At 45.0% G+C, this 25,655-nt stretch overlaps 1 protein-coding gene and 1 long non-coding RNA gene across 2 annotated transcripts in view; both read right to left on the bottom strand.

Moving 5' to 3' along the window:
* Positions 1-22,548, bottom strand: part of NFE2L2 (nuclear factor, erythroid 2 like 2) — a 32,037-nt gene extending 9,489 nt beyond the window's left edge. Inside the window, 1 exon segment of the mRNA XM_028509181.2 lies at positions 22,296-22,548. Coding sequence (XP_028364982.1) covers positions 22,296-22,340 — 45 coding nt within the window. The 5' untranslated portion in view covers positions 22,341-22,548.
* LOC118500068 lies at positions 13,407-22,281 on the bottom strand. Its single transcript, XR_004902596.1, has 2 exons — positions 20,758-22,281; positions 13,407-14,038 (listed from the first exon to the last, which is right to left on the bottom strand). It is a non-coding gene; the product is annotated as an uncharacterized LOC118500068 (long non-coding RNA).
* Positions 22,549-25,655: the final 3,107 nt, after the last annotated feature.

The raw sequence follows: 25,655 nt of genomic DNA, 5'->3' as shown, positions 1-25,655 counted from the left end.
GCATGTGTTTAAAATACATCTCGCTTATGGCCATTATGTCTCATAAATATTTATCAGCTGGTTTACTTCTCTTTGCTTCTCCCCTGCTTCTTCATACAAGATACTCAACACGATGCCTGTCGTTTTCTCAGTGAGCAGGAGGGGGTGACAGGTTGTATTCTTTATAGTTTTCCCATATTCACGTATTTTGGTTCTACTGAAGTGATTTGCTAATTTTGCATACATTCTACAATAAGTGGGAAGTGGGTGATTAAAAACAAATCATGGGAGAGGGGGAGGAGGGTATAAGGGAGATTCAGTGGTGCTGGAAGGAGACCTGAGTTGGGGCGGTGAACACACAGTACAGCGTACCAATGGGTTGTGGAACTGTGCACCTGAAACCTGTATAATTGTTAACCAGTGTCATCCCAATAAATTAAAAATAACAACAAAGATATTCCCCACCACTAATACACAGAATCACAAAATGTTATTGATGGTGAAGGGCCTTCCAGCCATCTAAGTCACATGTTAATAAATGTCATGGGGTTCATTTCTGTGTACATAATAACAGCTTCATTTTAAAAATAACTGGCCTATGCCCTGGATGTGTGGCCCAGTGGACTGAGCGCTGGCCTGTGAAGCGAAGGGTTGCAGGTTGGATTCCCTGTTGGGGCACATGCCTGGGTTGTGGGCTGGGTCCCCAGCAGGTGGTGTGCGAGGGGCAATCAGTTGTTTCTATCACAAATCGATGTTTCTCTCCCTCTTTCTCCTTCCCCACTCTCTGAAAAAAAAATAATAATAACTGGCCTAGCAACTAGTTACATATGTCATCAGAAACTCCTAATGGTAGTAACAGTTACCACCAATTCAAGTTACCTTCTAGAAAAATCTCACTACAGATTACTTCCCTAATCTTCAACAACTAGTGATTTTAAACAGCATAAAAATGGTCAAACACACACAAAAGAGGAATTAAGAGAAAACCCTAGACGACAAATTTGCTATTCTGTCTGTAGAACCATCCTTCTGCCCTTTTGTTTCTCAGCGAGAAAGTGGTCCAGTTTCCTCACGCCGACACGTTACTTTGTACAGACACTTTCCTGGGCTGCTTCCTGTTCACAAACAAGTTTCTTAGCAATGACTCAATCTAAGAAATATGATACCGCCAGCTTACTGGAACTCACCCATTACGCTAGTCTGCAAACTGCAAAGCATGATGCAAAGATAAAGCAAGACTGGAAAGTGAGACTAGAACAGGAACTTGGATTTTTTATTTTCACAAGAGACACACAGGTATTGGGCAAAAAGAAAATCAGAAAGTTACTTTCCAAAATAGTTGGTAACCCCACCCGCTACCAGAAGTGCAGGGACCCGACTTCTCCACGAGAGGGTTCACACCTGGCTCCCAACGGAGCAGCGATCTGCAGTGTCTTTCATCTCATGGCACAATAAACTAATTATCAAAATTCTGCAGCACACTGAAAAATGTACTTTTTGCCAGTCTGACAAAAAATAGGTAAAATTTGACTTATTCACACCAGACAGCTACTGTTGTGTTGGCTGTTATCATTTTTTAAGTTTGACAATCTAAGGGGAAAGAGCTCAGTGTCCTGCATGTTTTAAACATTCTTGCAGCACACCAGTTGAAAAGTGCTGCAACAGAGTTATTTCTCGGTGGTTTGTGTCCGTCTCGGCAGGATGCTGCTGCTGGCCCTCAAGGGATTTACGTAAGGGATATCACTGCTTTGCCAGGAGAATGGCTGGGTTTAATAAGCAAACAGTAATTTTTCTAATGTTTTCCCCATGTTTGAACAAGCCATGTAGGTATTCAGTTCTGGATGCTATCCTCCACATATGAAAGGAACTTCTCACCCTTGTAAGTCAGTCTTCCATTACTGTAAGAATGACTCTACAGGGAAACACACACACAGGCACACACCATAATTAGCAACAGAACCTTCAGGGGCATTGGATCTAACTCCCTAACCTACTTCACCTTGTATAAACTTAAATTCACTGGGTGTGGACTAACGGGGTGGCTCAGATATCCACCTTGAGGTGAAAGAGCCCCGCCTACCCACCCTCGGGTACCCCACTCCTACAGGGCACTCCAGGAAGGGAGGGCAGGGCTCCAGCACTCTGAAACACTTCTGAACTCCCTGAGTGATCCTTTCCCTGCTTTGGGTCCTGCATTTGTAAAAAGCAATTATTTATTTCGATCTTAAAGGTCATTTTTCAGATTTAACTGCCTACAATTAGCTTTCAAAAGTAAAGAACAGGACAGTCATCCAGGTGGGGGGCCAGGTAAGCCTCACATGCTGTTTGCTACTGTCAGCCAAAGACCTGTGCGCCCGTGGTGGTGGTGAGCACTGGCGATGATGACAACTGTCAGAGGAGAATGTCATACACTGTGATGTAGACAGAGTCTGTTTAAAGTACGTAGCTGTTTTTTTTTTTAAACTGCAGATCCCGTTAAAATATATCCCAAGGGATCTGTTTAATTTTCTTAGTGTGAACTTTTTAAAGTATGAGTTATTTTTTAAAATAATAAGTTACAAATGGTTACAACTTAATTTTACCAGAATGGCAGCAGTTACAATAAAGATGGGGGTCAAGATCAGCAAGATTAGTGTGCATACCACCCTAAACAGACATTAGTCCACCCTCCCATCTAATGTGTATATCACCTCTCGCGTGCCACGGGGCTGTGCCAGGTGTCGGGGACACAGAGGCAAAAAACAGTCTCTCATCTTAGTCTTGACATGTGATCAGAAACATGTAGGAGCTCAGGCATCACTAAACTGCACAGGAAGACTTCACACAGGAGCGACGACTGACATAACGTACAGTCAAACTATATGAGCATCCTACCCAGTGAACCAAGGGTTAAACCTGGTTTCCAAAGGTCTAGCTCGAGAGAAAACAAAACAAGGAGTAGTGTCCACTCGATGCATTCCTGGTCTCCCCTGGCGGGGGCAATGTTTTCCCCACAGAGGCTCAGATATCCAGTGGGAGGAAAATTCTCAGATGCAAAGAAACCTCCTCCTCCCATTTGAACTTTTCAGTCAGTATGACTCATCCCAACTGAGATGGGAATTGATGCAACACTGTCACGGAATGCTACAGCTGGAGGGGGTCACAAGACTGACACCGAGGGCCCCTTTCATTTTTCAAACAGGGAGACAAGTCTGGAGGATGCAATGAGTTGCCCCAAGAGGTCTGAGGCCAGGGACTTCACAACTACCTTCGGTCTACTTTTCTCCTTTTACATCTCTTGCCAAGTTATTGGTAGAGGGGAAAAAGATGTTTTTGTTTCACTTTAATTTCTGAATTAGCATCTCTTGCTCCCGCTTGCCAGTCTCTAGGTACCTAACAGCTTTATGATGGCTGGTGTCTGTGTGGTTTACAGCATGCCAGGGCAGTCCCTGTCTCCTCTGAGTCTCACGGCAGCGGCACAAGGGAAGGTGCTTCGTCTTTATCGACGGGTGAACACATTTAAGCTCAGGGCATGGAGCTACCCTGCCCCAAACCACATGCCCAGCAACTAGCAGAGTGAGGACTCGAACCCAGAACTGCGTCTGAGCCTGGCAGGCCTTTCCCCTTTCCCACGCTGTGGTGCTGCTCCTTGGTATTCCCACAAGAGCACAAGGTTGGGAAATTGCTCTGTGCCAGTGCCCTCTCCCCAGGCAGGACACCAAGACTCAGAAGGCCGCCCTCCTGACCCTCGGACCTGCCTGCCCCGAAGACTCACTCACGGCTAAATCAGGCCAACGCAACTGCAGAGGAGAGCTTAGCACGGAAACTAATCCTTTCACAAAGACAGTGTTTTATTACTTTTGCATGTTCTTATCGGGGCTTTCTTAAAGGGTCTGAGTGAAGTGTAAACTCTTGACCACGTCTTCTGTAAATAGATTAACACACGTATGTGGCACAAACTTAAAAAACTGCGGAATTTACAGGTGATGTCTTATAGACTTGTAATGCCTGAAACCTATATAATTTTAGTAACCATGTCACTTCAATAATTCAATAAAATAAAATTTAAAAAGGGAAAATTAAAAAAATAATCTCCCAGTTACCTTCCCCCAGGGCAACCACTACATCGGTTTCTTATGTTTTCTTGGGAAGATAAATTCTGACATACACACACCCACACACACAACACACACATACAGATACACACAAAGTAACACATAATCACAGTGTTCCACACTTATTCCTCCCTTTTTAGTATATTTTAGAGGTGGTTCTACTTCAGGGCAAAGTTGTCCCATTGTTTTTAATGACTGGGCAGTATCTCATTATAAAGAGGTCTATAATACTATTATTTAATAATGTAATTATGTAATCAGTCTCTTGTTGGATTTTAAGTTATTTTGAATCTTCTGCTATTACAAATAATGCTATAATGAGTATCCTGTACATAATCATTTCATCAGTGTCTGAGGGTATCTGTAGGATAAAAATGTAGAAGTGGAATTGCGGGGCCAAAGAGCATACGCCTGTTTAATTCTGACAGAACACTGCCAAGCAGCCTTGCACACAGGGGCTGCACCTTTCCCACCCCACCCGCCATGGTGAGGGTGCACCTCCATTCCCTGCTCTCTTCCCAACCTATGTGTCCTTCACACCTGGCATCATTTGGGTACATGGTGCCCACTCGATAAATACATATTAACTGTTTGTACAAGGTCTCCTACTTCACTCTAGAATCATTTCAAAATCAGACCTTCTCACTATCTTTTCACACAATAAAATAAGGCTAATGAAGAGAAAAAACTTCACATACAGACAGGTCAGTTGGCCAGAGGACAGCATCATTGCTTAACCACCACTTGATGCCCCAGCCTCGCTCCAGCGAAGCTAAGCTGGGTTGGTGCCTTGGGAGCTGGTGGAGCAGTGGCCAGGGCAGGCATGTAGAGGCCATAGTGCACACCGAGAGGACTCAGGTTGGGCAAAAGTCTCAATGAGTGAAACACTGAATCGGCAACCTCAGCCTTTCCAACTGATAAGGTAAATTTCAAAGGAAAAGCAAGTTCAGTCAGGCTGAACTACTGACCAACTCTTAAAGAGACATTCTTTCTAAGGATGTGTCTCTCAGGAACAGATGTGTACCAGCCATTAAATTGCATTTAGAAGACACAACTAACTAAGCAGAGCCAACAGTGATCTTGGAGATCACAGTCCAAACCCCAGGCTGGTAAGTAAGTGGGGATCCCAAGGCGCAGAGATGCTGAATGAAAACTCACCCTAGGTCTCATCTGACTGAGCAGAGCCCAGGAGGGGTCACTTGGTCAATGCAATACAAATTAGATTTTAAACCAGACTTTCCTGTTGCAATTTCTATTACTTAAAAATTCATGAACTATTAGGAATTACTTTGAAAACAGACCTTTACAAAATTGAATCCTATACAACAGCCAAATTAATGGCCTATGAAACTGTTACTAGGAGAAAGTAGCCAATGTCTGACCTGCACTTTTCTGCAGAAAACTTTCCTTCCCTGACTCCAAGCTCCATGCAACCTGAACGAAGAGCCTCCAGGTTCCAAGTCCCCTTCAGGCAGATCATTTCTGCTACCAAGAGCAAAAGTGGCTCAAAGTTAAAATCGGAGCTCTAAGAACTCTCAAGTCATGGGGTTAAGGCCATGTACCCACTAAATGCACATTCCAAACTGACTCATCCAAAGGCTCACTAAGACCAAGGCAACCCAAGAAATAGTTCTACATCTCCTTGGAGAAAGCCCGCCCTCAGGAGGCACCAGCCCTTACATCTCTATCGCTGCAAAGAACACAGAACACTTGCGCCTGCAATCGTGACACGGCGTTCGCGCAGAAGCAGCCCCTCCTCTCCCTCTGGTGGACAAACCCATGAATCGATCCGTGTTGAGTGAGCTGTAACGCCCCCCCCTTTCCTCCTCTACGCCTCAAAATATAAGTACGATTCTGCTGTGCTCTAAGGGTGTTCACTGTAGTTGTGGTGGCTGTTTCCTTTAAAATCAGTTTTGATACACTCCTAAGAAAACAAACATAGAAAAGGCTAGAACAGGCCTAAACTTTTACCCAATGTTCTCAGACAACCTGACTGGGACAACAACACATGAAGGCAGGCTCGCAGTCTCCTCAAGGACAAACGCTATGGGTCTGTCTGCTTTAAAGTTTTCTGGCTTAAGAGAAAAAAAAAAGGCCTGAAGTTAACACCTGAAAGCCAGCTGTATGGCGTTTTCTAAAGCCAAAACTCACACAAGCCATGGGGATTTTTACCTTGTTTACTATTCCCCGTGAAGGCACCAACACCCCACCCAACAAAAACACATGGCAAACACTCAACTGGTCACGCCGTCCACTGCAGGCACAGCACAAAACGTCCTTTCTACTTACCACCTAAAATAATGTCTTTAGTCTGGGTCTGGGGGAGTTTACATTCTTTGCAGCCCTGACGCCCACCACGTTTCCAATGCCAAGTAAACCCGGACACAGCAGCAGCCTAGAGAGAACATCGGGTCCCAGTCCCCCCCTGGGGCGAGGCAGTGACGGTACACTTAGCCTTGGTTTCTTCATCTGACAGAGGACAGGGTTGGGCTAGGTGACCCTGAAGATCCTTTCCTCTACCTATCTCTGACTCTGTGAAGTCCAAAATATAAGTCTGAAAACTGATTCTGAATCTAAAACAGGTTAATTTCAGCTACCTGTAACAGATGCTCTGCAGCAGCACTGTCCAACAGAAATATAATGCAAGCCACTGTAATATAAAAACTAGTAGTAGCCTGACTTAAAAAAATTAATTTTAACAATATATTTAACACAATATATCAAAATTGTTTTAACATTAACCAAAATTTAAATTCATTAATGATATTAGAAATGATGAACACATTCAACATATGCCACAACAAATTTCACCCGACATCCTGAAATGCCGTGCTACCAACATAAAAGTTATATTTAACAGAAAAACTCTTATACTGATGTTTTTACATTTAGATCAAAATTCATTGCATTTAAATTTTTCAGTTCCTCAGTTGCACTAGTCCATTTTGAGCACTCAAAAAGTGACATGTGGCTAGCTGACTATGTCATTGGACAGAGCACCTCTGCCTGCGCCTATGGAGAGTGAACCCTCCACACTCCTTGGGGGTTGGCATTTATTGAATCAACTCTCCTGTTCTGTAAACTACTTCCTGCAGGTGCACTGGGAACATTAACCTTCAAACTGCATGAGGTAGCATTTATCCTCTCAGCAGTTTGTTTGTAAAAAGCTACAGCCATGACCTGAAAGTGCTGCTTGTTGAATCTGAACTTCTAAGAGGACGCAGAATGACTAAATGGGTCATCCTGAACATTATTCAGCAAAAGTTACAGGTCCAATGCCACATAACCACCATGGGGTCGCTGCAAAAGTCATCTGACAAAATGGGTGGAAAAAAAAAAAAATACGGGGCCTCAGTGAGCGGGAAAGTGGTTATCTCTTCCAACTAAGAACATGAATAATCCTGACTTGGGAAATACTTCAGCTGCTTTCAGATGACCACATTTGAAAATGCACAGTACCCACTGTTGTTGCCATTGGCCGGCATCATTTGGACCTCTTAAAAAAGGAAATTATAATTAGTGTATATATCATATTATATTCTCTTCAAATCAGTACAGGAATCTTTTTACCCCCTTAATGTAAATCTCTTCAAGGAACCTACTAAATAAATATGTGAGGACGTGGTCAATACCTAGTGAGCCCTGACATGAAGATTTGAGAATGAAAGATCACAGTGCCAATCTTCCTGGCCCAGGTCAAAGGCAGGTGTGACCCAATCTAAGTTATAATAACAGCCACCACTTATCGTGTACTTTCTACATGTTTAACATGATTTCAGGCACTTGCGTTCATTATCTGTTTTTGCTCACAGCAATCTGTGAGGTGGGCGGTAGTAGTATCACCACTCTTGGGGAGCAAGGGAACCAAAGCGTGGAGAGGTTACGCAATTTTGCCTGAAGACCTCTATATAATAAGTGGTGACAATGAGTTCCAACCCAGGATTCTATTACGGGAGCACTCAAATAACACAGGCTCTTATTTCAGAATAACCTAGGCCTCTTCCAGGGAGGCTGCTCAAAGAGCACTGCAAGGCGCCAGCCAGCTGTGTGGAGTGGCCTGCGCCTGGCCACCCAACCTCACTGTGCTGTTCCTGTAAGGGAGCTCCCAGGCAGAACACCCATCCTCGCAGGATCCTTTTTCATATGAAAAAAAACAGAATGTGAATACCCCTGTGAAATACAGGACAACTCAGGGGTGAGGTATTATTAATGCTCTTAATAAACTCAACTCCTGTTGCGGATGTCAGATGAACAGGAGAAGCAGCTAATTTCAGGCGTCTGGGTCTAACCGCCACAGAGAAAACAGGAGGCGAGTTCTAGGCTGCCAGTGTAGGGATCAGACATCCGCATGGCAACAGCAGGGGGTGCAGACGGAAACGTTCTCCCGTGTCATCTCCCCGAGGGCATTAGAAGGTTCTTTTCCTTAGCCACTCTGTCTTTTTACTTAAGGCCAGTTACTTTTAGGTAGTTATTACTAAAGAAATATTTTCATCTTTAAAGATTGAAAGAAGGGCGTGGGCTTTGGAAAGAAGACAGGCCACAGGACTCAGTTCACTCATGTTTGGATGTGGCCTTGCGCTAACGCACTTCCACGCCCCAAGCTCCCTCTGTTCCTGTGGACACGGCTCGCTTCCAGGCCCAGAGCCCCAGAGCAAGGAGTCTGCCACTAGAGAAGGAGTGCATCGGGGAAGGAGTGTAGTGAGGTGGCTGATCAGCCCACAGAAGTACAGGGGATCCAGCAGACAGGCCAGGGATCCCACAGAGAAGCTGGGCGAGGCGTGGCCTCCACTATCCTAGGGCACAGCACACATTAAGGCCTCACTGTGGATCAGTTTTCAGTCCCAGGAAGCTTCAGTCGTCACAACAATCAGGCCCTTACACATGGCCAGGATGTGCACACGAAGACTACAGGAGAGTGGGTTTGTAACCAATGGCAACAAGAGGCCTGGGTGTCTATGCTGTTACATAGCTAGAATTCAAGGTGATTTTCAAGCGGGCGATGGCACCTCAGATCCCCATATACTCAAACATCCCTGACAAATAACAAATAGAAGTATGATCATAATCACAGCCACAGCTTGCTGAATGCATACTGTGTGCTCCACCTTGCGCTCAGTTCTTTCCTTAATTTAGGAACACTGTGATATGAGTATCAGCCACATCTAGAAGGGGATGAACCGAAGGCACTGCCAACCTCTGACGGCCTGTGAGACGGGGACAATGCCCCTCACCTCAGAGGGCAGAACAGGAGTGCACGCGGCAGCTGCCATCACCAGCGTTGCCAGATGCCCCACCTCTGTGAGCTCCGACTCACAGGAAAAGAGAAGATACTGCCTGTTTTTTCTTGTCTCGGGTGAATGCTGCCCATCATCGAGACTGGCAGTCTAGGATGGGCCTGTTCCAGGTGACTGAATATAGTCAGAGCAACTCGATCTTAGAAAGGGAGAGAAACTCCTCCAGTACCATCTTGAAGAAAACAATCCATCCTTACAGCAAGACAGCAACTTCTGGCTCATTATCCTCTCCTGATATCAATGGAATTAATACACTGGTGGACGAGTTTCTGTTAAACACACCGGAATAACAGGGCATGAAAATTGAGCACAAATGGTTGCATCATGTGGCCAAAATTAGGAGAAAGTCGACTAATCTCCGAACTAAAAAATCCTTTTGAAACAGTTAACAAAGGTAGGGTTTAGAGTTACAACTACAGACCCCCAATACACCTGCTGATGCCAAACCCACTCCATCACGCTCACGCTCACGCTCACAGACGGGCCCCCTCACCGTCTCTGCCTCCAACGGTCCGACCTCCTATTCACAAGCCAGGATAACTTCCTGTCCACACGCACCTTGTGAGTCTCGCCCTCTCCAAACCCTTCCACAATTTCCAGCTGCCTTGTAACTTGCAATGCCACACACGGACACGTGAAGGCACGCTCGAGTCCCCAAATCAATCTTATCAGCCCTTGAGACCCAATGCGCAGCCCAGGTCCATCCAGCTCTTGCCTGCACCTTCCCTCAAGCTTCCAGCTACAGCCTGAGCCAAATAAAACCCATGCTTTAAAAATGTGTGTAGTTAAACCCTACCTCTCCTCTGTACTGCCATGGAGCTATGATGTACCACAGAGGAGCTTGTATAAGCACCAAGTTCTTAGAGCAGTAACAGACTCATTATCATTTCTATTGAGCAACTACTATTAAGTAAGTACCAGGCATGGTACCAGATATCAGTTACAAAATGAATAAAAGACAGTCACTGTCCTAGAGGAAGTCATACTTTAAACAGAAGGAATAAAGATGTAAACTAATTTATACTCATTATGATATGAATCATGCTGTAATGCAGGTGTACAAAGAGCAAAGGGACCAATTAGTTAGAAGGGGCAATTTAAAAAGCAAACGTCCTCCAACAAGGACAACACATCTGCTGCATTATCTTCAAAGAGTGAAGTAACTTCATGCCCTGCAAGTCCCCCAGGCCATGTAAATACCTAATACATATTTGTGAAATGAGTAAGTGTACATTTACGCCCAGAATTCAGTATTTTCATTGTTTACCTAAGATATCTGGGATTAAAGAGCTCTAACTACCGAAGTAACAAAGATATCACATTTAATATCATTTATGAACCAACTATTAGTCATAGAAAAATTCTTTAATTTCATTCATAGAAACGATACTTCAAATTATTCTTTGGGTCCTCTACTCAAAGTATTTTATCTAAAGAACTATAAACGTACACTCCAAGTTAGCAATAAAATTGATTTCTTGGGAGAACATAATATCACCAAATATCCATTAAAAATTTTTGCAATTTGGATAATATAACAATCAATCAACACAAATGTCGATTAAGTGTTCTTTCTTAGAGCAGTTATTTCCCTAACAAAAAAGATAAGAAATGAGCAACCTCTGGACCTTTGTCCTAAAGCATCGAAGAATTACCACATCTGAACCTTTTCAGCTGTTCTACCGCTCCTTACTTTCTCACCTCAGTTCTCAGACATCTTCAGAAAGTACCCAGTAGAAAAGGCAGTAAGGACCCACAGAGATATAGCACATGATTTTTAACTTCACCTTGAAAATTTAAAATAATGTTTATCTCTTTCACACCAATTCCTCCCAGGTGCAGGCCCAAGAAACAGTACATCATGGTAACAACTACCATCAATGCACTGCTCTCTGTTAAGGAAACTGGACTAGACACGCTACCTGAGTAAATGAAACGTACTTGGTCCTTCTGGTTTCTGTGATCTCTCTCCCGTCACCTGCTTTCGGACTAGAATGTAAGGTTGTCAGCAGGCTACCATCTGAGGAGATGGTGGGCCTCTCTAAAAAGACCAAGTAACAGCCTGGAATTTCCTGAGAGCGAGCAGTCATATTCTAGAAGTCAGAGCATCACAGTGGTTCCACTGGGCTACTGCAGCCACCTTGGAACATTTGGAATTGTGTGGGGGCAGATAGTTCCATCTCTGGTTGTCCCAAAATATCCTGTAATGTGGGACTGTCCTCCACCCCAAAGAAAAGTCCCTCCAGCCCATGTGCCAGCAGCACCCCCTGATGAACACACAGTGAGCTCCCACAGAGGTTGGGACGCTATCTTAATTTCTGTAAAGGAGCCCCTTATTCTTTAGCACCTAACAAAACACCCACAGTCATTAGAGTGAAAGAAGACAGGGAAGGGAGAGCAGGGATTATGGACAGATATCTCAATCCCTGTTCTGCCCCTGGAGTGGCATGGCACTGGGCAAGTTACTTTACCTGGTTGGGTAGGTGTCCTTGTCTGTAAAGTGGAGGTAATGGCCCCCACCACATAGACTTATTGTCCAGATCAAGTAAGAGAACATCTAGGACCTGCTACAGTACAGGCAGGTGTTCAGTCAATGTTAGCCCCCCACCCTTCTCCTCCCTGTGAAATTCAGTTGTCGGTATTCAGATGTAACAAGGAGGGGCCGGTTCTCTCCACAACTTGGTTTTAAATGAAGTGAACTGGTGACATGAAGCAAAATGAAGAGACTAACTTGCTCCCTCCGTCTCCATTATTACCTTTGCCAGCGTGCACACAGACACTGAAGCTTTGCGGCACAGCGGAACTCCGAGCAACTGCACTTCGGAAGCCTGCTGCACAGGGCAGGAGACGTGTGCTCAGGGAGACCCAGCCTCCCACCAGTCAGGGACCAAAGGAAGGGAGACAAGTAAATTTCTATCTAGCAGTCATTTCTACCCACCTCTCTGTAGGAACAAAAGACTGTGTGTAAAGTTCCCTCGGCTCTTCTTAAATGCCTTATGTCCTTTCTGAATGCACCCCCCAAGCCCAAGTTCAAGAGCCAGGGGCCAACACCCAAAATATCCATGCATAATCAATCCTGCCCTGGCATCCCAGGGGCACTTCATGGTGGGTGGGGCACAGAACCTCCCAGCAATAAAAGTACTTTTCTAAATCGTGAACTCTTATGGAGCCTTCATCTGCACTCTTTAGGAGAATTCGTCAGATTATATCATTACTGAATTACTCTGCGGTCACATATGTGTACTCTGTGAACTGGAGGGAATATGGAAGTATAAAATGTTCCACGGAAGTCAGAATGAAGTGGGCATTGTGGTCTTACTCTCCCTGCAAATGGAGAAACACGAAACCCATGCAGCGAGGGATTTCCATGTATTCACCCACAAGGAGAACAAGGGTGCCCCTGCTCTGTTCCCAGGCTCCCTTGCCAACTGGCTTCTGACTACATTGCACCAATGATGTGGCAGGTAGGGGGACACTGGAGAGATGCTGGAGGGTGGGGGAAAGGACACCTCTCTGCGATCCCAGCTCCCGAGGCCCCATATTCCAGATCCTGGTATTGCACCGCCTCCCTTAGCCCCTCCAGGGGCAGTGGCTTCCCGAGGTTGCTAATCTCGGCACTGTCTGGCTTCTCAGCTCTTCCATCACCTGTGTAATTAATTTTCTATATTATATTCCCTCTGTTAGAAATATCTTGCATGGTTCCTGGTGTTCTAAACGGAACTCTGGATTATTTCTTAACCATCCCAAAGTTTTTTCAATAAAGACAAAACCTACCAATATGGTTGTTAAAAGAACTAAAAGCCCTGGCCAGTATGGCTCAGCTGGTTGGAGCCATAAAGACAGTGGGGTTCAATTCCCGGTCAGGGCAGATGCCTTGGCTGAGGGTTCAGTGTCCCGTTGGGGAGCCTGTGAGAGGCAACCAATTGGTGTTTCTCTCTCACATCAATGCTTCTCTCTCTCTCTCTCTCTCCCTCCCTTCCTCTCTCTCTAAAATCTGTGAGCATGTCCTTGGGTGAGAATTAAAAAAAAAAAATCTGTAAAAAAAAAGTACAGATAACAAGCATAAAACCATACGAGTAAATAAATACTTAAAAATGCTTTCCCTTTTCTCACACAGAGAACTTAAGTGGAAGAGCAAATTAAGTATTACAGATTTAGGAGATCTTCAGGTAAAAATTCTGGGTCAACCTGAGGCTTCCCTCAAGAAGAATCAAAAAAGGCTGTATTCCTTCCAGGTTCCTTGAAAAGAATCCTGTAAGCTAGTTCCCTTTTCCTCTCCGGCTCTCTCCTTCTAATTGCAGGCCCCATTTTCCAAGTGAAATGCAACCTGGAATCTCACGTTTTGGAGTCGCCATCCTCACCTCAATCCACTGCCCCAGGGAGGCACGTTTCTGCCAAACATGCAGCCTGGTAAAGAAATTTTCTAGCAGAGGGTGAGCCTCTGTCTCTGGGGTGGTAGAAAGAACCGGAACCCACAGGTCGTCTGGCCTGGTCTCACTTGGGCATCAGTGGAAGGAGAGCACACAGGCCAGGGGGTGAGGGGAGGGCACAACCAGCACAGAGCAGAGCGGCCCTGTCCTTTGGGGTTGGTGTCTCAATGTAGTTTGTAGGTCTCAATGTTTCACTGAGAATTACCATGAACAGAAACAACTTCTTGCATATTTTTTCCTACTGCAAGTAAAAATGATTGTTTTAATTTTGGTGGTTTTCATTACCAGCATTTTAACGTTTAAAATTTTTTTTGTTCTTTTTTTGCTAGGTCAAAAAACCTGATGGTTCCTCCACACTCTCTATACACAGCAGCAAGACTCCGCTGCTGTGTGACAGACCAGCAAGAAGCCCCGGTGCTTGGCCCTCATGCTGAAGAAGCAGTGTCGTTCCACGTGTCATACCCCTGTCCCTGTTCTGGTCACAGAAGGCAACAAAGCAGGGGGATCATTTTTCCCTTTACCCCCTTAGAGTGGGCACAGACTGGGTTCTGCACCTACGTGTGACAGTGTGACTTTGTGCTGACGCAGAGTAGACAAAAGACTGTCAAGACCGGAAGAAAGCAAAATTCCACACTCTTCGGTCAGTGGGCCTCCCACACACCGAGTCAGGATCCAAACCCTGCCTCTCACACAGACTCTGCACAGTCAGGGGGGAGATGATACTAACCCACCCTGAATGCCAGCTACATTCCAGCAAAAAAGGGGAAGGGCATTTAGTGGGGGGAAATGGTTCATTAAAACGCAAGTACACATTGCACAGAACCTAAATGTTGTCACTGAAATCCTTCTGTTTTGATGTAAACATGTATCATTTACATTTTTGAGCACAAAATTCATAGGAATAAGGGAAAAAACAGAACAGTTTTTTTTAAATCTTGAAGCAATTGCAGAAGATGGGTTAACAGAATTCCAAACTACTGGTGACTAGTTAGAAAAGCAGGCAGCTTCCCAGGGAAGACTAAATATACCCCCTCCCTCCAATGGCAGGATGGTCGAGGGCAAGGCTGGCGTGGGGCCGCACAAGCTGTGCCTGGCAACGCCGGAGAGAGTCCCGGCTGGCACAGGGGTGTGCCGCTCCCTTCTGGGCCTGTTCCCACCGTGTCAGCGAGGTGGGGCTGAGCCAGCTTCAGAAGGCACAGAACCACACCCTCAGTTCTCCCTTGTGGGGCTGCTGCTGGGCTGTACTTCTCCCCTCCCGCCCTGCCGCCCTCTCTTCTTTCCTTCCTCTCCTCCGTTTCTCCCTCTTTCTGTCTCAAAAGTAATTCAGAAGTTAGCCCCAGTCCCAAACGTGTAAACCAGAAAGCCACTCAGGTGAGTACAAATGGTAGCAATTGTGGTCACAATATAAAGTTGACTTTGCCAGGCAGATACTGAGAATTAAAAAATTAAGTTGCTGCCCTGGTTGGTGTGGCTCAGTGGACTGAGCAATAGCTCAAGAACCAAGGGTCGCTGGTCCGATTCCCAGTCAGGGCACATGCCTGGGTGGAGTGCCAGGTCCCCAACAAGGGGCGCATGAAAGGCAATCACATATTGATGTCTCTCCCTCTCTCTTTCTCCCTCCCTTCCCCTCTCTAAAATAAATAAATAAAATCTTTTAAAAAATGAGTTGCTAAAAGATGCCTTATAAATTTAAGGATTTTTTTTAATGGGAGAAGACAATGAGGCTCAGAAATGCAGAGCACAGAGCTTCCTCGGACAAGGCCAAGTTCATCCTGGCTTCCAGAGTCTATACCACCCATCCCATGCCTCCCCCCACCCCCGTCTCACTGCCTTTTCTATGCTATTCCCAAATAATCAGGCCGCAGGCCACATTCCTGACAAAACACAAAAAAATTCTACTGACTCACTTGGGGCAAATCTTTTGATAAAAAATTATCACCCAAATCTCTAGGAGGGATTAAAGAGCTCAAGCTGTATTTACTGAATGTCAAACATTGACCAGGCACTTAAAACACAGTTCTCAGATTTAGGTGTTGATCTTAAGGCTGTGAAGGTCTTCGAACAAATATTAAAACACTTCCTTTCATGCTTTAAGTGAGACATCCTAACCAGATTTTCTAAGTCACTAGATATCAATGGCTACCAAGCACTGAGCTAGGTTCTCTAGTGCAGGGGTCCCCAAGCCCTCCGGGCCACAGGTAGATCCAGATCCAAGACCTGTTAGGAACCGGGCCACACAGCAGGTAGCCAGGGAGTGAAGCTTTGCTCCCATTACCGCCTGAGCTTTGCCTCCCAACCCCCCAGTACGTGGAAAAATTGTCTTTCGCAAAACTGGTCCCTGGCGACAGCCACAAAGGTTGGGGACCACTGCTCTAGGGCACTGGCTCTCAAACCTGAGTGCACACTGGAATCCCTTCAGAAGCTCGAAAAAAATACTGTGGCCTGGGTCCCATGCCCAGAGTGTTTGATTTAATGAGGAATAGGGCTTCGGCAGCAGTATTTTTAAATGCTGATGGTGATTCTGATACATAGCAAACCACGGCAGTAGGGAAAAAGGAAAAGAAATATATAAGTGGAAACAACCCAAATATCCATCAACTATGAATGGATAAATAAGCTCTGTGTCTCTGCACAACGAAATAGCATTCAGCAACAAAGGCAACGGAGTCCTGACACACTGCGTTAAGGGAAAGGAGCCAGTCACACAAAACCACACGTGGTATGATCCCATTTACATGAAATATCCAGAATGGACAACTCCGTAGAGATAGAAAATACATGAGTGGTTAGCAGGGACTAAGAAAGCTGAGAGAGAACTGTGGAATGACTGCAGTGGGCCTGGGGCTCTTTCAAGAAAAGACAATGCTCTAAATCAAGTGTGGTGATGGACACACAGCTCTGACTGTACCAAGTCACTGAACTGTCCCCTGTAAAGGGGTGAACTGTATGGTATTTGAATGGTATCTCTGAAAGCTGTTAATAAAATAGAGAGAAACCTAAATTCTATGCCCAGCTGTCAAAGAACTTAAAATTTAGTTGTAGCGAGAGAAAAAAAAAAGATAAACAGATGAGACAAACATTGAGAGAATTTAAAAGACCAATAAAGAGAATTGCCTAGTGCAGAAATAAATACTCAAATTCAGACGGAGCCTTCAATGCCAAAATAATCTGAGATCTTTCTTCTCTAATTTGAAAAAAGAATGGAGTTTGGATCTCTGCAGTGTGCTGCTGATCCTACAGGCCCCAACGTCACTTTCCAAGCTTGTGAGAGAGGCACGACTACTCAGAATTGCCCCTATCTGTATATTCAATCTTTAGGAATTGAAGGACTATTGAAGGATTATGATGACTCTCAGGAGTCAATTATCGACGGGGCTTTTGAAAGACAGACTTAGTGCTCTAAATCTTTCCTATGCCCTGGATTTATTTGTCTTTACTACTACCAGAACTTGGATCAAATAAACGTAGACACTCTCACATACGAAAACACTGTGATAACTTGAGGCTTTGCGACAAATGAGTATGACAGGATGTATGCTGTAAAAATGAATGGTTAACAGTGCTCCCCATCCTCAGAGTTCCTAACATTCCTGATACTACTAACAGTATAAAGTATGAATTGTGGCAGGGTGACACAGAGAAAATGTCAACTTGAGGAAGAGGGGGAATTTGTTTAGCAGTCTGTTTTATTCTGGGGTCGGGGTGGGGCGAAGGGTTGGTGTAAGAACACCATTGTGTTTTTCTAATACCATTCAGGAATTATATGCTTGAGCATATTTTTGAACTCATTTCCAGAGAACGTATCATTGCCAAATGAAGAAGCTCTGGCCTATAGCTTGGAGTCTTTTGAATAAATTTGCTGGAAAGTTTGTTGGAGCGTATTTAAAAGCAGGTGGTCACGAAATTTTAGTAACTCCTAGAAATCATATTATCAAAAAGAAACGCTATTCTCTGTTTTATGCTAAACTTAAACACACAGCTATAGACAAAGAAAGCAGGTTGAATATGGCTTCCGGTAAACTTGTCCTCCAATACTGGGTGTACAACTGGTTTTCAGCAAACTTTTAGAAGTGACTGGCCAGACGTTTAAACACCCTGGGTTTACCCAGACTGGCTTTTAGGCAGATAATCCATTGGATGCTAAAAATCCTGCACGATCCTTGATTCAGACAAATAAGACAATAATTCTCAAAACAATTTGTTTAGCAACAAGGCCTCAGAAATAAAGTATTTAATTTGAAATGTGCTATCTTAAAGACCAAGTAAACTTCAATTAGATAGACTTGAGCCCTTACTCCTGCATCAGTTTCATAAATGCCAAAATAGGACATTAGTGTTTAATTTCACTAGTTGTTTTCAATTCAAATTCTCTTTATTCTACTCAATTTCCTTCAACCTGGTTTAACCCTCTGTGTGTGTGCGCGCATATAGATATATATCGTCATCACCAACTTACTTGGACCACAACTTCAAAAGGAAAAGAGCCAGTGGAACAGAAGAATGTTCTAACTAACAAGGCACACAAAAGCAAACAAAGACCCCAGTAGCTAAGAGATTTCACTAAGAAAAAGAAAAACTGCCCTGGCTGGCGTGGCTCAGTGGATTGAGTGCTGGCCTGTGAACCAAAGGGTCATCAGTTCAATTCCTGGTCTAGGGCACATGCCTGGATTGTGTGCCATGCCCCAGTGTGGGGCAGGGTGGGGAGGGGGGCAGTGCAGGAGGCACCACACTTGATGTTTCTCTCCCTCTCTCCCTTCTCTTCTCTATAAATAAATACTACTGAAATCCTAGAAATCTTAAAAACTATGAAGTTGTTATTACTAAATTACCCCCCTCTTGGCCTCTGCATCTTCCTTGTAAGCCCCCCTGCGCATGTGGTAATTCCATTGACAGGTTTATTTGCTCCCTCTCTGTAGAAGGAGGTCCACCTCCCGCCTCACGTACACAGTGACTAGAATTTCTTCACAAGTGGAAAAGGTTAATCTCTTTAATTCCTGCTCTTCTTTCCCCAATTTTTCTTAAAAGTGTCAGCTTTTCCCCCTGTTCAAAGCTTCACTAATCCTGGTCCAGTTTGAAAGCGGTGATTAAGAACTATGGGTGTCAGACTACTTACATTTGAATCCCACTCATGCTGTTCAATAGTTGGATCACTTTTAAGCAGAACTTTGGCCTCTCTATGCCTCTTCTCTCACCTGGAAATTGGTGATAATAGTATTTCCTATGGGGTTACTGTGAAATTATGCATGTGAAGCAATTATTGCACTGCCTGGCATGCGAGGAAGTAGCCAACAACTTATCTATTATTATCACAGGGCCAAATTCTCCTGCATCCAAGTCTGCACTGCAATTAACCCCAGATCAAGCAAAAATTAAAGAGGAAATATTATTTATGCAAAACTCCTTTAAATAATTGTCTTCGGCCAATAGACAAGACATTCCCAGGGGAAAAAAGTTCTTATAGTTTATAGAGGGTTCCTTTTCCTGTGCTGTTCTGTAAATATAATTCATCCTGAACAAAAAGTAAATATTAAGAAACATAATGTATTTGGTTTCCAACTCTTACTGGTAATCCTAAAGGCAGACAGGGTTTTTGTTTCCCCCAACATTGTTTATACAAACTCAAGTTAACAAAAAAGAGACTTCTAAATGGCCCAAGTTATTCTTAATGCAGAAAGACTGATATGAGTTGTGTATTTATTTTCCTACATACTGCTTCCACAATCTCTCAAGAGACTTTTCTCATCTAAAAAGTCAAGTTGTTCTCTGGTTAACATTCATTTAGGAGATGAGAGGTCTGTCATATTTTTCTTTTAAAAATAATCTTATCGGTCTTGTCCAAGATCACTTTCACCCCTCACACGCAAAAGTACTTTATCTCTCTAAGACACCCTTAAAACAGTAACAGATGGCTCCTTCCACCTATTGGAGATAAAGAATCTAAGGCTCTTCTTACCAACCTGTTCATCGACACTCCTCTGCACAGAGTATGAAAAGCCATATCCTAACACCACATCGTACCTGGAGTCTCTTTGACAAACAATCCGCTTTGACTTTCTATTCAAATCTTCCTCAACTACAACGATGACTTCATATGTGAATCCATTATAGACATGAAATTGATTCTAAATTTTACTCCATTTTCTTTTTTTCAGTTTTCCAGTATGCTAATTGGTATCTGATTACAAAAGGTAGAAAAGGAATTGCCTTATCAAACATAACTAGAAAATTCACATTTAAATGGGAAAGCAGTAGTTAAGCTTTATGCATTTCTGTATATAGAATGTTAAATTACACAGTAAAGAAAGAGAAAAATAAAAGAAGGGTTCCAGGCAACAGTTCCTGAATTTAGGAAAAGTAAAGTCCATTAGCATCATACATCCATTTGTCATACAGTTTACCCTCAAACAGCAGCTAAATCTGAAAACATACTTTTTCATACAAGTGGGAACCAAGGGAATACAATCCCAATCATTACTGGGGGGAAGCTCAAGCCAAACAATTTTAAAGAAAAAAAACATAAAAAAAAAAAAAAGCACAATACATGGTCAATGACTTATAACCGCACTTTAGGCCATCAGAATCAGTCTAAACATTAGGTTTTAAGAGCATAAACATACTGTACTTAAGTTACTTATTTCCTTGAACCATTTTTTCCCCTAAGTACCCAGTTACAAAAAAAAAGAGAAATATAACTTCCACTCCTTTAAAAGTCCCTACAAGTATGAACAGAAACTTCTTTTTAAACAATTTACAGAACTTTATAGTAAAGCATTATGAAACAAAGGTGTCTCTTCCTCCGCCCTTACAAAAGCAGCAGCATGCTAAGAAATTGAGGCAAATTCTCAAACAGAAAAGGAAAACTATATAAAACACCCAAGGGAGAAATAATATATGAAAGCCAAAAACTTAGCAACAGCCTAAAAGCAACAGAAATTCTAATCTAACACTCGCAACTCTTACCCTTGACAGCACAAAACAGAATATCCTGCCTTACACATTTTGGAATTGCAAGTCTGAAACTCTAAATCCAAAGAGAAAGCCGCCCTGGGAAAAATAACAATTGCGCAACAGATCAACAGCTCCAACTTGTCCCTTGGCCCCAGCACAGCAAGGCTTGCACGCTACAAAGCTGGAAAGGGCCAACCGAGGGCCGCTGTGACAGCCAACCGGCCACTGTCACTGATGCAGAGGCCAAGGCCACGCACTGGGCGTGCGCCACCAGCAGGCACCGCGGGAGGATGGAGAAGGTTGGGGCGCTCGACTTCAACTACAGAGACCCCGCCCCACCCGCTCTTCTCCCGATCAGGGGTCTTCCAGCCGAAACTTTCCCACTGTGCGAGCCCCGGTTTAGGGGCCGCACATCGGGGCATCCTAGCGCATAGGGCACCTGGGTACCTCTTCTGCCCCCCACCTACGGGCTGGAATTTCTTGCCAAGCTCCCTGAAGGATCGATCCCACTGATGGACTTAGCCTGTACCAGTGAAATGCTTCCACTCTCCACTGATGGCCTTCAGGCTAACAGCTCCAGCTACAAACATAATTAATTAGAGGAATTCTGCTTAAGGAACCCCTTTATCAGCAGAAGAGGTGGGGAAATATGCACAAAGTAATGACTCAGGAACTAGACTCATTAATTAGCAGGGGTCCACCAGGTACAAAGGGATATAAAAATTTTGCCCTCTTCCTTGGACACCTTTGGATACCTACCTGTACACGCCCCCGCCCACTTCGCCCCTCCTCCCTTCCCTTGACAGAAAAAGACGCCTGAATGGATTTCAGAATTAGTTCTCCCATCTTCTCAAGTTGGGCCTTCTCATCAATAAGCCTTTCCTTACTCCAAACTCTGATGTTCTATCCTTCTTTTGAAACTTGGTGCACAAGAATTTTATCTGGCCCAGCGGGATGAGCAAACTACTCGTGCAATTGTGGGGAGAAGGACAGTGATGGCAGGGAAGGGGTTCCTGGTCCCAGCCCCGAGGCCTCAGCTCCCCCACGAGCGGCCCCGTGACTAGGCACATTCTTGCAGGCTCCCAGGCGGGGGAACCGCTCTGCCCCGGAAGTGCCGGCCAGCGCCGGCTCAGACCGCCAGCGTCCGGCCCCTCCTGCCCCGTAGCCTTGGGAGCCGCTCAAACATGGGGGGCTGGATGGGACTTCGGCATTCCAACCTGGCCGCCTGGGACGCAACAAGAGACGCACCACTCGCTCCACGCACGCGGGTGTATCCTCCAAACCCCCAGCCAGTCGCGCTCTGGGACGGCGGGCATCTTGTCGGTGGGACCACCCGGGCGCGCCCGCACTACCCTCGCGGCTCCTTGGGTCCCTGCTCCTCCATCCCGCCCCGCCCCAAACGCGGCGGCTCCAGTACGTTGCTGCTGCAGTCCGGGCTCCGGCCACAGACGGTGAGATGCCAGTGGCTGCTGTCCCTCCTGACCGCAGCTCCCTCGCGCCACCGCCCCCGTCTAGGTACGACAATGGGACCGAGAGGGCCGGGGCAGCACCTGCTGGGACGGCAGCCCCGGCGGCGGCAGCTCCAAGTCCATCATGCTGAGCTGGGGACGGTGCTCTGAGGCTCCCCGACGGCGGTCCTGTCCCGGCTGCCCGAGCTCTTTGCGGACCTAGAGGCGCTGACGGCGGCGACTCGTACCGGCTCCCCGACACTCGCTCCTAGGCGACAAGGCCCTAGTCGCCTACTGGGCTCCAGCCCCGCCACGCCTCCCGCCCCCCCGAGGGCGGGGCAAGAGCCAGGCCTGTCCTTCTCAGACAGGCCGCGCCGGCAGCGCTGCCGAAAATCCCCCACCCCCGCTTGGCCTGACGCAAGAAGCTCGCGGTCCCCGGGCTGGAAAGGGCCTCGGGTTGGGGTCCCAGTGGGTGGTGGGCGCCGGCGAACGGGCGGGGTACCTGGAGGAGGGCCGCCTGAGCCACCAGGTCCCCGCATTCAATTTGTCCTCCTGGCAAATAAAACTAACGCTCTCTGCCCGAGAGATTAGGAGTTGTTTGCCGAAGGTCTCTCGGGTTCAAGCGCTTTGAAACAGTTTAAACACTCGGAACAAACGCGGCTGGAGACCCGGCAAAGGCGCCAGTATCGGAGCTGCGCCTCCCTGGTTTGGGGTTGCAGAACCTTGACCCGCTTTATCTCACCCACGGTCGGAGAGTGGCGCCAGCCCCGGGGCGGGAGTAACATCTCGGACCCGGCTGTGCGTACCGCGAACTGCCCTCTCGTCCTCGGTCCCCTCACGGGCTGGGGCCAGTGGGACTTGCCCAGGGGAAGTGTGGACCGCGCGGGGAGCTCGTGCTCGCAGTTACCCTGAATGCCCTCCACCTACTCCCACGCGCTTTCAGTTTGGCTAGGCTCAGGACGCCAAGGGCAAACGAAGAAGTCTCTTGGTCGCAGAGTAGTCAGTACAGCCCACTAAGACCTTTCTTTTCCTATCAAAGAGCACACACCATACTCGAGATGGCGTCCTTTAACACTGTGAAGTACTACGATATGCCATAATCTTTCAAAGTTTCTTTTCACGTACGCACGGTATCATTTTAAAAATAAAAATGAGAAAAGCCAAGTTATAAAATAGCTTACATAGCACGGATCCGTTCCGTAAAAACATGTGCCCAGGCAAAAAATCGAAAGTTGTTCACCAAATATTAATAGTTGTAGGATCATAAATGATTTTTATTTTTCTGTTAATTTAAGCATCTTTTCAATTTACAATGAATATACGTTACGTTTTACAATAAAAACAAGTACTTAAAATTAATCATTGCTCACAGAAAATGTCAAGTTCTTGAAATCAGGAATATTGTGAAATCTTAAAGATGTAAAAAAGAATAGATAAATTGGGTTTTTTTTCTCTCTTATGTTTTAACAGTCTAACTCTTTAACAAGCCTGGTTTTCCATTTCTAACTTCTTGAAATTATGAAAAACCAGGGGAAGTAGTGCCAGCAGTGGTTTTACTATTATTTCATTCAAAAAAATCTTTCTCACACACACGTAGCACACACACACACACACCTGATTATAGCAGATCAACACCCAAAAAACTTAAACTTTCTCTTGGTTGCATAATTCGACACTCCCAGGATTTATCTGTAAATTTATACGGTCAAGTATCCCTTGAGGTAAATGAAGCCTAAGTTAATCACTTGTATTTGAAGCAAGTTTCTTCAGTTTGAATTAAACCCTTTCAGCTGTTATGTGAAAAGCCTGTAAAATGATCTGCGGACTGAAAAAGAAGCCTTAGGAGAAATTATTTACAACGACCTGAGGAACATGCAGAGACATAATGAAATAGGGCAGAGAGTATGTTGTTAACAATTCGAGTTACTTATTACCACTACTATATCTGAGAAGGCAGACAATGAATCCAGGGGGGAAGAGATACCAAAGTTGTGTATGAAATGCCTGCTGTCTTCAAGGAGTTTGCAAAATGTTTGGGATTTCCTTGTTAAGCAACAGATATCCATTGAGTTTAGACTGAATGAAATAACCCTTACTTTGACAAAACTGCAGTTGCTGGGAGTATATTATTTCAGGCACCTGCAGAGTACATATTTTCAAAGGGAGTAGAACAATATAGTAACAGTCCGAACATGTTTAAGAAAAATAAACACTAAGGAAAAGCTGTTTGGCATTGAATGATAGTTCACAAAAAAAAAAAAAAAAGAGGCGGGGGATGGGGAACCCTGGTCTCAGACCACTCATAGCAAGCAGATTTCCAGTCTTTGCAGGCACTGAAATGAGATTGTCTTCATGGGGGAACTTAGGCCTTGTATTCCGAACTTACACAGTGTGCTGTGGGGGCATGGCCACTGCACGCTGAGAAGCTCCAGAGGAACAGATGAGATGATGCTGGTTTATCTCCCTTGTCCTGGTGCCATGGGAGTCCTTTTTACTGCCAGGCCCTCCCAGCTACTATCCCGAGTTCCCCATTGTTTTCACATGCTACTAATCTTCTACATTTCCATTGATGTCTGAATTCTTGGTTGTGTTTGGAAAGGCAACCCACCATATATGCTCACAATGTGTCAGAATTGTAATATTTGCTCTAGAGTTCTCATAAAAAAAATAACCATCATGAAGTAAGCCTTCTGAGCACACAGAGTTTGGATAATAGTAATGCAATGACCTATTTATTTCACCTTCTTCTTTGTGATCTGAGCTGCCAAGTTTTCAAGGCCAAAGAAAGTACCCATGTTTCAAAATTCTTCATCACCTTGAGGTTTCTTTCCTCTTCTTTTCACTTCCCCTTAATTATACTGTGTGTTTGAACCAGAAAATGTCCAGACTCCATTGGAATTATAGTTGAAATTCTAATTGTGTCCAGTTTGGGCAGTTGGAATATATAGGGTAGCTAGTTTTCAAAGATAGCACCCAATGAATCACCCCCTTCCCTGATATTTATGTGGTTCCCTGACACTGAATCAGCGGTGGCCCTGTGCCTTGCTTTCACTTATGAATGGTTGCTGGAAGTGACACGATGTCTGGTCTCCACCTTGAAAAGGTATGACTGCTTTTAATTTTACACTCTTAGAAGCCAGCCATCATGTAAGAAGTCTGAAATCTTTGTGGGAGGAGAGGGCATGCGGAGTAGCCCTGGGGGATGAGACTCCAAGTAGAGAGGAGCTATGTGAACATTCACGAGACGTGTGAATGAAGAAACCATCTCAGACTTTCCAGCATACTCAGTCATGTCCCCGGATGACCCAGCTCCAGATGCTGTCTGACTGCAACCACATGTGGAGACTCCAAGCAAGACCAGCCTGCCTGGCTGAGCCTAGTCAGCATAGAGAATTGTGAGAGATCAGAATAAATTGTTTTTAGCCTCTAAGTTTTGGTGTGGATAACCAATATAGCATATTG

Source organism: Phyllostomus discolor, chromosome 4 (assembly GCF_004126475.2).
Source record: "Phyllostomus discolor isolate MPI-MPIP mPhyDis1 chromosome 4, mPhyDis1.pri.v3, whole genome shotgun sequence".
NCBI classification, from domain to species: domain Eukaryota; kingdom Metazoa; phylum Chordata; class Mammalia; order Chiroptera; family Phyllostomidae; genus Phyllostomus; species Phyllostomus discolor.
Note: the sequence above shows the minus strand (reverse complement) of the source record. Positions and strands in the feature narration are given on the sequence as shown.